This window comes from Biomphalaria glabrata, chromosome 16 (genome assembly GCF_947242115.1).
Source record: "Biomphalaria glabrata chromosome 16, xgBioGlab47.1, whole genome shotgun sequence".
NCBI lineage: Eukaryota > Metazoa > Mollusca > Gastropoda > Planorbidae > Biomphalaria > Biomphalaria glabrata.
The window spans coordinates 8489961-8501727 of record NC_074726.1 but is presented as its reverse complement, the minus strand read 5'-3'; the positions used below and the strand labels follow the sequence as shown (position 1 = coordinate 8501727).

The 11767-nt window shown below is 35.2% G+C and overlaps 1 protein-coding gene across 1 annotated transcript in view; it reads right to left on the bottom strand.

Annotated features, from left to right (window-relative positions):
- LOC106071907 (uncharacterized) overlaps positions 1-11767 on the bottom strand; it is a 40358-nt gene that overhangs the window by 9214 nt on the left and 19377 nt on the right. Inside the window, exons 5-9 of the mRNA XM_056014025.1 lie at positions 11131-11272; positions 8022-8131; positions 7066-7176; positions 3092-5923; positions 1223-1339 (exon numbers count right to left, since the gene is read on the bottom strand). Coding sequence (XP_055870000.1) covers positions 1223-1339; positions 3092-5923; positions 7066-7176; positions 8022-8131; positions 11131-11272 — 3312 coding nt within the window. The remainder of the gene's footprint in view (positions 1-1222; positions 1340-3091; positions 5924-7065; positions 7177-8021; positions 8132-11130; positions 11273-11767) is intronic.

Here is an 11767-nt window from a genome sequence, read left to right as displayed (position 1 = left end):
ATATGTAGATACCACAGGAACCTGAACATTGGACAGTAATAGAGATCAATACATATATGTAGATACCACAGGAACCTGAACATTGGACAGTAATAGACATCAATACATATATGTAGATATGACAGGAACCTGAACATTGGACAGTAATAGACATCAATACATATATGTAGATACCACAGGAACCTGAACATTGGACAGTAATAGACATCAATACATATATGTAGATATGACAGGAACCTGAACATTGGACAGTAATAGACATCAATACATATATGTAGATATGAGTAAAAAGTGAATAGATTAAATATTTTTTTAACAAAGAGAATACATTAATTATAACTGTTATATATATTAATAGTAGTATTTATTGATACAGGAAAGTGCGAAGAATGGGAAGAGTCAAATTTCAAGAGACTTTATTTGTTTGGGAATTAGTATGTATTTTGGTGAAGACATAGTTGCATAAAGTCAATTATTTCTTCATTTTCGAAGCAATCATTTTAAATAACTGTTTCTATATCTTCATGAACAGCGCAATCATATATAGTTCAACAAATTCACCACTGAATTGTTCAAAATGGGGATGGCGATTCAACTGTACTGCTTATAGGATAAACAGTCTTGAAGTCCATGGTCCACAATTGCAATAGTTATTTGCCATTTTCCTGAACATTATCATTTAAGCTGATGAGTAACATATCTTTTATACATATTTTATACACTCTTCAAGTATTTCTAAGTGGGAATCAAACATTATTATTTAAAATAAAAAAACAAAAACTCTTGTTATAAAGAAATACACAAAGTGAATAGAAAACTACATTTCAAACAACTAATACATGACAACATTTAATGTAGTCAATCAAAGGCCCCATATAGAAGAGAAACTATATGGAGAGCCGCATGATCTGGAAACCACTGCTCAGTTCATTTCAGATATTGGTCTAGTCACCTGAACCTTCCAACATTCTTCTTCTTCTTCTAGCCAGCTTTATTGCTGCTGAGCTGTGAGCTCTTTTGCAGACTGTGTCAATGAAAAAAAGTGCTGTTTTCTTCAGTTGTTCAGCACTGCCGTACAGGGTGTTGGTTATGTTGGGCTGTAGTGGAAGTAGGGTCTGCCTGAGGTGGATTAGGAATAACCCTCCAACATAAGAATGAGAACAAAGAGGAAGATTTGATGTAGTCAGTATAGAAGGTAGTAAACAACATTCTAAACACTCACCACTCCATCCAGAGTCTCCCGTAATCTAGCTACAGTGAACGTAACACATCCGCTGCAACTTCTCAACAATTTCTCCATGTATTGAACATTGGCATCCAGACAGAGGAAGCCATTTACCTTGAAAATCAACACAAATTAATGATGCTAGTTAAAAGCAAGTGTTACACAAAGAGAAGAATATGTAATGAATGGAGTTCGTGTAGATTGTTAAACTTATTTATACTTCATCATGCACAAACTCACACCAAGCACGTGCATAACACTGACCAATAAAAGTTCATTGTGGGGCTCGGTGGCTGAGTGGTTAAGCACTTGGTTGCCTAACCTGGAGTCCTGGGTTCGAATCTCAGCAAAGACTGGGATTTTGAATTTCGGGATTTTTAGGGCACCCCTGAGTCCACCCAACTTTAATGGGTACCTGACCTTTTTGAAGTAACGTCTGTATTTTATAAGATATGATAAGATGTATGTGGATTCTTATCCATGCTTCATTAATTCAAAAATAGGGGCATACTTAGAAGACCCTCAATGGCTGTTGAACCTTAGTGCTTTTCAGTTTTGAGATCTGAATAAGAAAGACAGACAGACAAAAAAAAAACAATAGCAGCTTTTCCAATAGGGGAAGTTGACAAAGAGCATCATGTACATAGACCAAAGATAAGGATTCACTGCCTTACATCAAGCAAGTCTTATAAAATAAAATGCATAAAAGAAAATAAACATTTTGGAAAGAAATTCTTATTTGTAGAGAATGTATTAATTATAATGCAGGAATAAATTGATATTGAAATGCATCACATGGAAGGATAAGTTGTGGGTGCAGAAGTCCTCTTTAGAAACCAAGTTGTGTTAGTTTCTAAACTTGTTTTCCCACAAAAATTGATAAAGATATTTAACGATAATCAGTTGGAACAGTATTATACCATATCAGAGAACTTGAAAATATATTAGGTGTCATAAAAGACCAAATAACCAAAGCAAACTTGCTTGGTTTCCTCATAGTATTAAGTAGATTGATATGATATTTATAAAAACACATATTCTAAGGAAAATTTTCTTCTTTAAGTTTCTTGTTTCATTTTTCGGGGATGGTGGGGTAGGGGTCATTGTTAATTACAGGACGCTGTTATCAATGGCTGGCTTAGGAGAAAGTGCACTTGGATCTTCATAAATGACCTTACAGACCCTATTTTATGACTAAAGCACTCTTGCAAGGTGTCAACTCTCATTAGAAAAATTAAGAAGGCTGAACCTTGAAGCTCTTTGATATTAGAATGGAATTGACTGTAAAATAACCTTGATGCCAATAATTGTTGATGTAGACACTGTTATTAGTGACTTGCAGTTAGTATTACTGATCTATGTGTTGGTGCATTGCATAAACATAAATAAACAAGTCCAGAAAGAAATGTCACATCTATTAAGGGTTTTACAATATAGATATTGCATGGTGTTAAAATTATGCGTGGCTATCTAAATTTCTGCTCTCTCTATATATACATGCATATTTTAAGAATTCCATTTTTACTTTGAGACATGTAAAATAAATTTAAAAAAACACATACACAAAATTTAATTTAATCAATGTAACAATGTAATCAATGTCTAACCTCGAGGCACCTTCTAACATAGGTAGCAATGCTATATTTAAAGAAGAGAGTTATATTGAGACTAATCAATTTATTTGCATTTTGTTTTCCTAAAGTTTGCTTGTTGTTCCATTCATTATTTTTTAAGATGAGGATGTGGAAAATGACAAGGAAGTTGACAAATAATATTCATTGCATTACTTCTGTTTGAACTTATTTTAGTTACAATAATAATTACAACTGATATTCCAGTCAATAAGATGAAGCTAGATGTCCTTACCTCTACAATGATATCCCCTTCTTCCAGACTTCCTAATACTATATGTTTGTGGAGCTCTCCATTGACTTGATCAACACCAATCAATTTACTGGACAAACTCTGTTCAGTCCGATCGTGAACTATTTTAACGGGAGTAAAAGCAGAGCCTGGGCTCCCTATATGAGCTGTCCTTCCTTTTGGAGACTCTGGAGTGCTGCTGACATATTGGCGGGTGGAGATTTCCTTAAGCTGAATCATGGCTGACACACTCAGACTTTCAGGTACGTTGACAGTAAATGGAAGTAGTTCATACGCTTGAAGCAAGTGGAACAAAGATAAATCCCGAGAAAAATGAGTACCCTGGGAAAGATTTCCATCCAGATCAGAGAAACGAAATCCACCTGGAAGTGTGTGACCTCTTAGAGGTCTGCCAGCAATTGGTACCGGCTTTGGTCGCAGCTCATTGCCCATGAGCTTTGGACTGCTGTCTTGTTTGTATTGAGTTTTTCTGTATAAATAAGCATCCCCATTATGATAATCACTGTGACTGTTTTTAACATCAGAAGAATCTGTTGTACTTTTATTATTGGTGTTCTGGTTGTATGATGGCTTATTTCTATTGCCTTGTGGTTTCAGAGGAGTCTGATTTACATAGTCTGATTCATAATCATTTGTTCTATATTTCAGTGTAGAATTTTCTTTCTGTGCATTGACAAGACTAGTATTGGCATAATGTCGATTAGAATTGATCGTAGAGTACATGGGTTCGACACTACGAAACTGGTCAATGGTTTTCCTAACATTGCCGTTAGAAGTATGAATATTTTGAATATTCACATATGTTTTTTTGTTGTCACCATCGCCGTTAGAAGCAGAAAAACTCTGCTTACTGCTGTTGTAAGATGGGTAATAGCTTCCATCAAGAGTTAACCTACGTGATTCTATTTTTTTAACTGCTGGGTGATGTGTATTAGATTGCATGGTACTGTCTTGTTGGCTTGAGTTAACATGTGGGGTTTTGAAGGGCTCTTGCAAACTTCCATGAGCCAGGGAACTGCTGATGTTTTGCACACTGCCAAACTGGCGAGAGTAGACAAGGTTGGACTGCTTTTTAATCTGAGCATTATGGATCTGGTAGCACTTGGAATGTGTTTCTGCATTGGGCACAAGCAAGACTGGGCTGTGCTGGGATACAACATTGTGGTGGGGAGAACAAGAAGATTGCTGGGAGTTGTGATGGGACTGGCTGTACTGCACTCGTTGGGCTGCCTGGTTGAAAGAATCACTTTCATTGTTTGTAGTGTACCCAGAATCCATAATGCTGCCGTTGTGGCTTGGGTTGGTGATGGTGGTTGAGTCGCTGCTCCTGTCAGCCGGGGGGACTGATTGGTGGTCTAGGTAAGAACAGTCGTCATAAAAAATATTTTCGGCGACTCCTTCTCGTCTCGTAGAAGAGCTCTGGGGAAAGAAATCACTGTTTGTAATCCTGTCATAGGATTTGAAAGGCTTGAAGTCTGCATGACCATTTCCAACACTCACAGCTGATCTAAGATTGCTTTTGGGGCTGCTGTGCACAACTGCAGAATCACTGTAGTGAATTCTGTCTGAAGCTGTGTAATACTGAGTAGGCACATCAGTGAAGACGTCACCATCTGAGTTTTCACTATATGACCTCACAGATACAGTCTGTGTGCTATCTGAGGTCAACCTTCCCTGAGAGTTGCTTCTACTGTTGCTGCTAGCTATCCTGGACTTCATGACCTCCGTCAACCTTTTTACCCGCTCGGAGGTATCAGCAGCAGGAACTACGGGTAGACTACGCTTAGGCTTCAAAGGAGACTGCTCTCTAACATTGTTTTTAGAGTACACGGCTTGATTTGGATTATTGTTTTGCCAATTATTCAATAGCGGCTGTCTAATAACTGGCGCCTTTGAATCCACACTGTGTTCCATCTCTTGTTCCCTTTGACTCTCTTTATCTGGCCGAGATTTCATCGCTCTAAATCTGATGTCAGGTTGTTCTGTTTCCATTCTTATTTGAGCTTGGAACACAGAAAGCTGAGGCTTAATAACTTCAGGGGCAGAATTTTGCCTCTGAAAAGGAAACTTTTCTTGACGATATGGTCCCTTTGTTTCACCAACCTCAGTGATGTATTGATCTTTATTGGACATTTTCGGGACATAATTCTTTTCATTCACTACAATAGATTTGTGTGGGGTTGAGCCACCAGTAGAAGAGTCTTTAGGTGGTGCCATATTATGTTTGCTGATATTTTTGTTATTTCTGTTCCAGCAGTTGTCATCAGTGTCACTCCAGATGTGCTGGAGTTTGTGATCACCAACTAAAGAGAATGTCAGCCCTGTGGTCAGGTCACCAAGTGAATGTGACCTTGTAGTGGGATCGAGGTTGTTCTGTTCTTCTTTGACCTGTTTCATATAGGAGCGACTATGCTCCCTTGGGGGTTTGGGAGGCAATGGCTTGATCCCAAGATTATCATGTGATAAGTCTATGCAGCTGTGATAGGCTTCATCAAGCTTGTGGTGCCTATTGGCAGAGTTCACAAACTGTGTCGTCTCACCCTGACCAAAACCATAGCTACTGAAGCTGTCGTCAAGAGTGGAACTGAAGCTGGAGCTAAGAGCCAAGTCCACATTGGATAAGTTCTCATAATTTTTGGCATTGTTGTTGTTCACTTCTCTCACCAGGTGGCAGTACTGTGCATAGGTTCCATTCTTCAGCACATGCTGTTCAGGGGTGTAGATCCCCAGTTCTGGGATGGGTACAAAAGTGTTGACCTGTGCTTTCTTTGTCCCTTTTTTCTTGGACTTTTCAGTTTCAGAAATTGTTGACAGCTGCAAAAAACATGTAAATTCTACTTTAAAAATTCAGCAATAAGTTTCTTTTAATACATCTATAGAGTAGTCCAAAAGGAGGTAGACAGTAAATAATAACATTGTATTTTTTATTTATACATGAAATTGTATTAACTAATGCATTCATTACACTGACAATTTAACTTTGCAGTTGACAACAATACAAAAGCTATTAAAGTTTGTAATGTTTGATTGTATTAGTCGTGTTTATATATATATATATATATCTACCATTTTTTGGACCACCTGCTATATAGTATATTCATATACGAGGCACTGTGTCTGAGTGGTAAAACACTTGGCCTCCAAACAGAGTGGTCCAGGGTTCAAATCCTGGTGAAGACTGAGATTTTTAAATTTTGCAATCTTTAGGGTGCCTATGAATCGACCCTCTCTAATGGGTACTTGACATTAGCTGGGGAAATGTAAAGGCAGTTGGTCGTTGTGCTGGTCACTTGACACCCTCATTAACTGTGGGCCACAGAAACAGACGACTTTAACATCATCTGGTCTGCAAAATAGATCACAAGATGTGGTAAGTGAACTTTACTTACTATGTTCATATAGGCTTCAATATCTTAAGTTTCACTAAATATTTTGTGTGATAATATAAAACCAAAGGGTGGTGCCTTTTGACACAGTGGTCAAGTGATCAGTTTCTAAACCAAAGGTCTTGTTTTTAAACTGAAGAGTAGATAACATTTTTTATTTAGAATGATCGGGGCCTCCTTGAGTCTTCTGATAAATTGCAGATGTTCCATCAAAAATGAAGTTAATAATGCCAACCCAGCTCTAGAAATTTTTTTTTTATTTTAAAAGGCTTTAAATAAAAGAAACTTGGCTCAGGGTTCACCAGATAACTAACTGGTGGCACACATTGGTGCACAACGCAAAAATACTAAAGCTTGTTCAAAGCCCTAAGAGACCTTTAAATCTCCAGTAAAAAAAGAAGGAATCTAAAAATAATGTATAAATCCATTGTGATCATTTATTGCAACTCACACCCCTTCATTCTATGCCATTTGAGCATGCCACAAGACACCAGTTTTAACAAAAACATAAATCATAAATGTATATTGTGCATTATGACAAAAACAAAACTTTCATGGACATGTACCTACCGAGCCTTTAGTTTTATTACTGGTGAAGAGTGCACTGAATAAATCATGTTTTGGTTTGTACAGCTGTGTGTCTGACATACTCAAGTTGTTCAAAGACTGACTTTTCAAGAGCTGAAAATATAAGATAAGATAAGATCATTTTTATTGGTTCAATTATATAAGAAAAAATGTATCCAAAAAACATTTTACAGAGCAATTAATTTTTTTTTCCTATGCATAATAAAAGTTTTTTAAAATCAAATGTTAGCTGATTTAATTAAGAAGATATTTTATAACCCCTTATAGATTTAAAATGGAAAGTCTCTACTATGCTATGATACGCACTCCTAGTCATTATATAAAGAAGTGGATTTGTTACATTGGTCTGCTGAAACACACTAGCATGCTGTATCATAAAAAAAAAAGATACAGACAATAATATTAGGATACAAAATTAATTGACTTCATTAAAACATTAGAATAGATAGTTCGATAGTTCTAATTAAATTATTGATCTAGTGATTCTAGTCAACAAAGCTGCATATTTGAAAAAGGAGCCAAATATTCCAGATTGATTTATTGAAACCAAACATGATAGAGCAATGTTTGATGGAATATTTAAGTGTCGCAGAAGAATTCTGGGTGTAATTTTCTACCTAATTAGAAACAAAGTCATATAACTACAACTCATATAACTACAATGTAAATAAGTCAACGACACAGTGTAAAACAGAGACAAAATTAACTGAAGATTTAAAGTTTATCAATGCTTGACATCCTCAAGTAGTAACCCTTAAAGGAAATTAAAAAAAAAGACATGACTCTATCAAGGGCAATGTACAAGATGTGTTTGAATGAGACCATTCTGAGAATTGATGGTAAAAAAAAAATTGTGGAAACTGGCACCCAACATAGGATAGCTCAAACTGGAGACCTAGCTTATAATAATAGGAGCATTTAGATGTCTCAGACTTTACCTTTTTGGAAGCATCTTTTGGTTTCTTGATGAGCAGCAAACACTTCTCTTCAGCAGTGCATTGTTGGAATACATTAAGAACAAAGTCATTTTCCGACAGGAAAACTTGAACTAAAAATAGAAAGAAATTATAATTCAATGTTACTGTGTCACAATAAATGGTGTTCTGTTAAGTAAAATAGTTACTTTTCACACACTTTTTTTGCAGTCTTTAATATGGTAAGCAAAACAGCATGCATCTAGTCCTTAACTGGATTACTATTTATATTGCTTTGAAGTATGAATCCAATAAATGGATTTGTGACAATGGTCTGCTGAAACACAACTTTGCAATGAAACTAATTAAAATCATTCTAATATTCAGAGAATACAACCTGAACACAAATTGAAAAGATGACAGGGAGAAATGTCACTTCTCTTGAGAAACAAATGAAGCTCAGAGGTTGAAATATATATACTCATGCAATTTATTGGATTCATACTTCAAAGCAATTTCATTGGTGTTTAAGTTTAAAGTTTTTATTAAACACATGCTGAACAAGATCTATTTAACTTTCAGATTCAGAAATGCTTTATTTTAAAAAAGATAACAAGTTTTCAAGGAAGCGAGGTGGCTGAGCAGTAAAGCGCTTGACTTCTGAACCGGGGGTCCCGGGTTCTAATCCCGGGATTTTTTTATTTCGGAATCTTTAGGTTCCTCTGAGTCCTCTAACATTAGCTGGGGAAAAGTAAAGGCGGTTGGTTGTTGTGCTGGCCACATGACACCCTCATTAACCATGGGCCACCTACCATATAGATCGCAAAATCTGAAAGGGGAATTTTTTTTACGTTACAGTTTTCAAGGATAATTTAAGCTCTTTCTATTAAATGTAGTTGTCTACCAGCCTAGCTGTGAACATTATTAAATTACTTAAGCATACTGCTCTAGATAACTCCATTCAGACAACACAACACAACAAACATGAACACACACACACCATTCCTTATTTTTATTTTTGCCTGTCTCAATGTCATGCTTAAACATGTAGGTAAGAAACAAGGTCAAGGGTAGTTGCAAGAATGTGACGTCGCATGATCAGATGATCATGAGTGCAGGTCCACATGCATGAGTTAAGTGAGGGCACGGGACAGTAAAAGGTAAACGGTAAAGGCTAAGAAAACATGGGCGTGGAAGGAAGATTCTGGAGGTAGGGGAGACAAGATTATATTGGAGATAAAAGTTTTTTCCTTAGAATTAGATTCAGGGAGAGTTGTAACTTAGAGTGAGAGCTAGATGTTGCTAGTTAAGCTACAAAGTTGGTTAGTTTATTTGATCATCATTAGTTTTATAGTCTCCTGAATCTGAAGTGTATTTTCTGTACCCATTTTTATTGTTTCAAGTGAGTTTTAAAGAAATAAACTCAAGAAAATTATATACAAACTGTGTCATTTTATTGCATCTTAGTTGTGATTGTCTTATAGCAATGGCACTGTCAGTATTAATTATAATTAAATATTGTTATTTGATGTGACTTATTGTATGGATGAGCCTTCAATCTTTATATTTGTGAGAATAAACAATTATAATTAAATATTGTTATTTGATGTGACTTATTGTATGGATGAGCCTTCAATCTTTATATTTGTGAGAATAAACAGTGTGTAGTTCGATGAGTAGGTCAAGCAGCACTGTACTGTAATGGGTGGTTGGTCTAAATTATGATGAAAGATGTTTCTAACCGCTGTTAACCAGTGGAGCCAGTGCTGAATTGAAGTGAGAACTGTACCAATGATAAGAGATGCATCAAGTGTTTGACTGAATGGGGAAAAAACCTAAATCTAGTAGCTTTTTCAAGAATGGGGAAAAAAAAAAAACTGTTGATGTTGTCCTACCTTACTACTTATAAACCATTTGTTTTGTATATCACCAAATGGGAGTCTGTGTGGACGTCTGATTGAAGCCATCAAATTGAAGTATACTACTTTGTAACTTTCATTAAATATTAGCTTTAAATAGTAGCTTTTTCAAGAATGGGGAAAAAAAAAAAACTGTTGATGTTGTCCTACCTTACTACTTATAAACCATTTGTTTTGTATATCACCAAATGGGAGTCTGTGTGGACGTCTGATTGAAGCCATCAAATTGAAGTATACTACTTTGTAACTTTCATTAAATATTATTACTGTTTTATATGTTACATTACTTTCATTTTATAATTTATTTTCATATAAATAAACACTTTAGTGTTATGCACATAAAAACACTCCAAGGTGTCAGTTATTATTGTATCAGTTTGTCTTCTATGTGCCTAACAAGCTTACAAATTATGTAAAGCATTAATCTTTTTATTTAAGCTTTAAGTATAAAAAAAAGTAGGTCACATGTAAATTTAGAATTTGAATCAGGATAACATTGATTGAGATAAACCTCTGAAGCTCAACAACAAATTAAAAGGTAGACTTAAAAAAAAATAAAAAATATTGATGTGTCTTAGCCTAAAAGTTAAACAAGATCCAAAACAAAACCAAAACAATTGAGACCCACTACATAATATTGTGCATGAGATTGGATTAGGAAAATCTGAGGACAATGTGTGTGGAAAATTAAGTTACCACCAAAATCATACAAAATAATATAGTTACATTTTCTTTGGGGGGTGGGTGGGAGGGTGCAGCAAACCTTGAAGCAATGAGTATGTAAATGTAGAATTCACTAAAATCTAGTTCATTTAAAAGGAATTAAACCATGTAATTTAGTATTCTGTAACTTTAGACATTTATAAACTAGTCTTAAGTTTGAGTTTTGAGTTTTTGGCACATCGGAACAATTTAGGCCATGTCGTGCCCGTAATCCTTCAAGGATTACTCTCCCTAGCTCACCAGAGCTAAATTCCATACAATTAAATCATTAAAAGCAAGGTCTATTCACAGTTAAAATAGTAAAGTTAGTAAAAAAAAGTAATAATTTAGACTAGTCTAAAGATCAACATGAAGGGCACAATATCAAATTTGTACATCCATTTAAAAAAAAATAGTTTTCATGTGACATTGACTAAGTACAGCTGACAATAGAAAAAAACAAAACAAATGCAACAAGGTGTTTAACAAAGGAGATGTGACAGCTGCCTCACCATGGCCATGAGTTGTCCCCACTGCCAAAGTGTACTTGTTTGTCCTCCACCTCTTCTTGCCAACTGATGGGTCTGACAATACAGCCTGGGTCAGTTTGTGAACATTGTCCACAGGATGGATGTAAATACTGGCCACTTTAACCTGAAAACATTCAAACAAAGGAGGACTAAATATTATTTCATACAAAACAAGAGCATAAGTCATGTAAAACATGGCCTATAATTGATTATTTTAAAATCAAAGCAGTTAGCAGTTGGAAATATATAAAAATGTATGTTTTGTTGCTTTCATTCTTTCAATGTATTCATATTTTATGATTATTTTTTATTACTATTCTCAATTTTAAAAATGTATTGTTTCCAGTTGAAATATTTTTTTCAGACTTTTTTATCTGTGCTTTTTTTTCTAATTAAAGTTTAACTTATAATGACAAATCCTGCTATCAATATTGCAAAACTATTAATACAATTATTGGGTATATTTAAGAAAAGCCAAGTGCTTGGCAATAGTAGAGTGGGTTTCAACATCATTTATGTGTATGCCAATTGAGCAGAGATTTTATATTCAGTAGAAATATGACTTAAACAGTCCAATCAGCTGCATTAAGTACCAAGCAATATATTTGTTTGCTATACA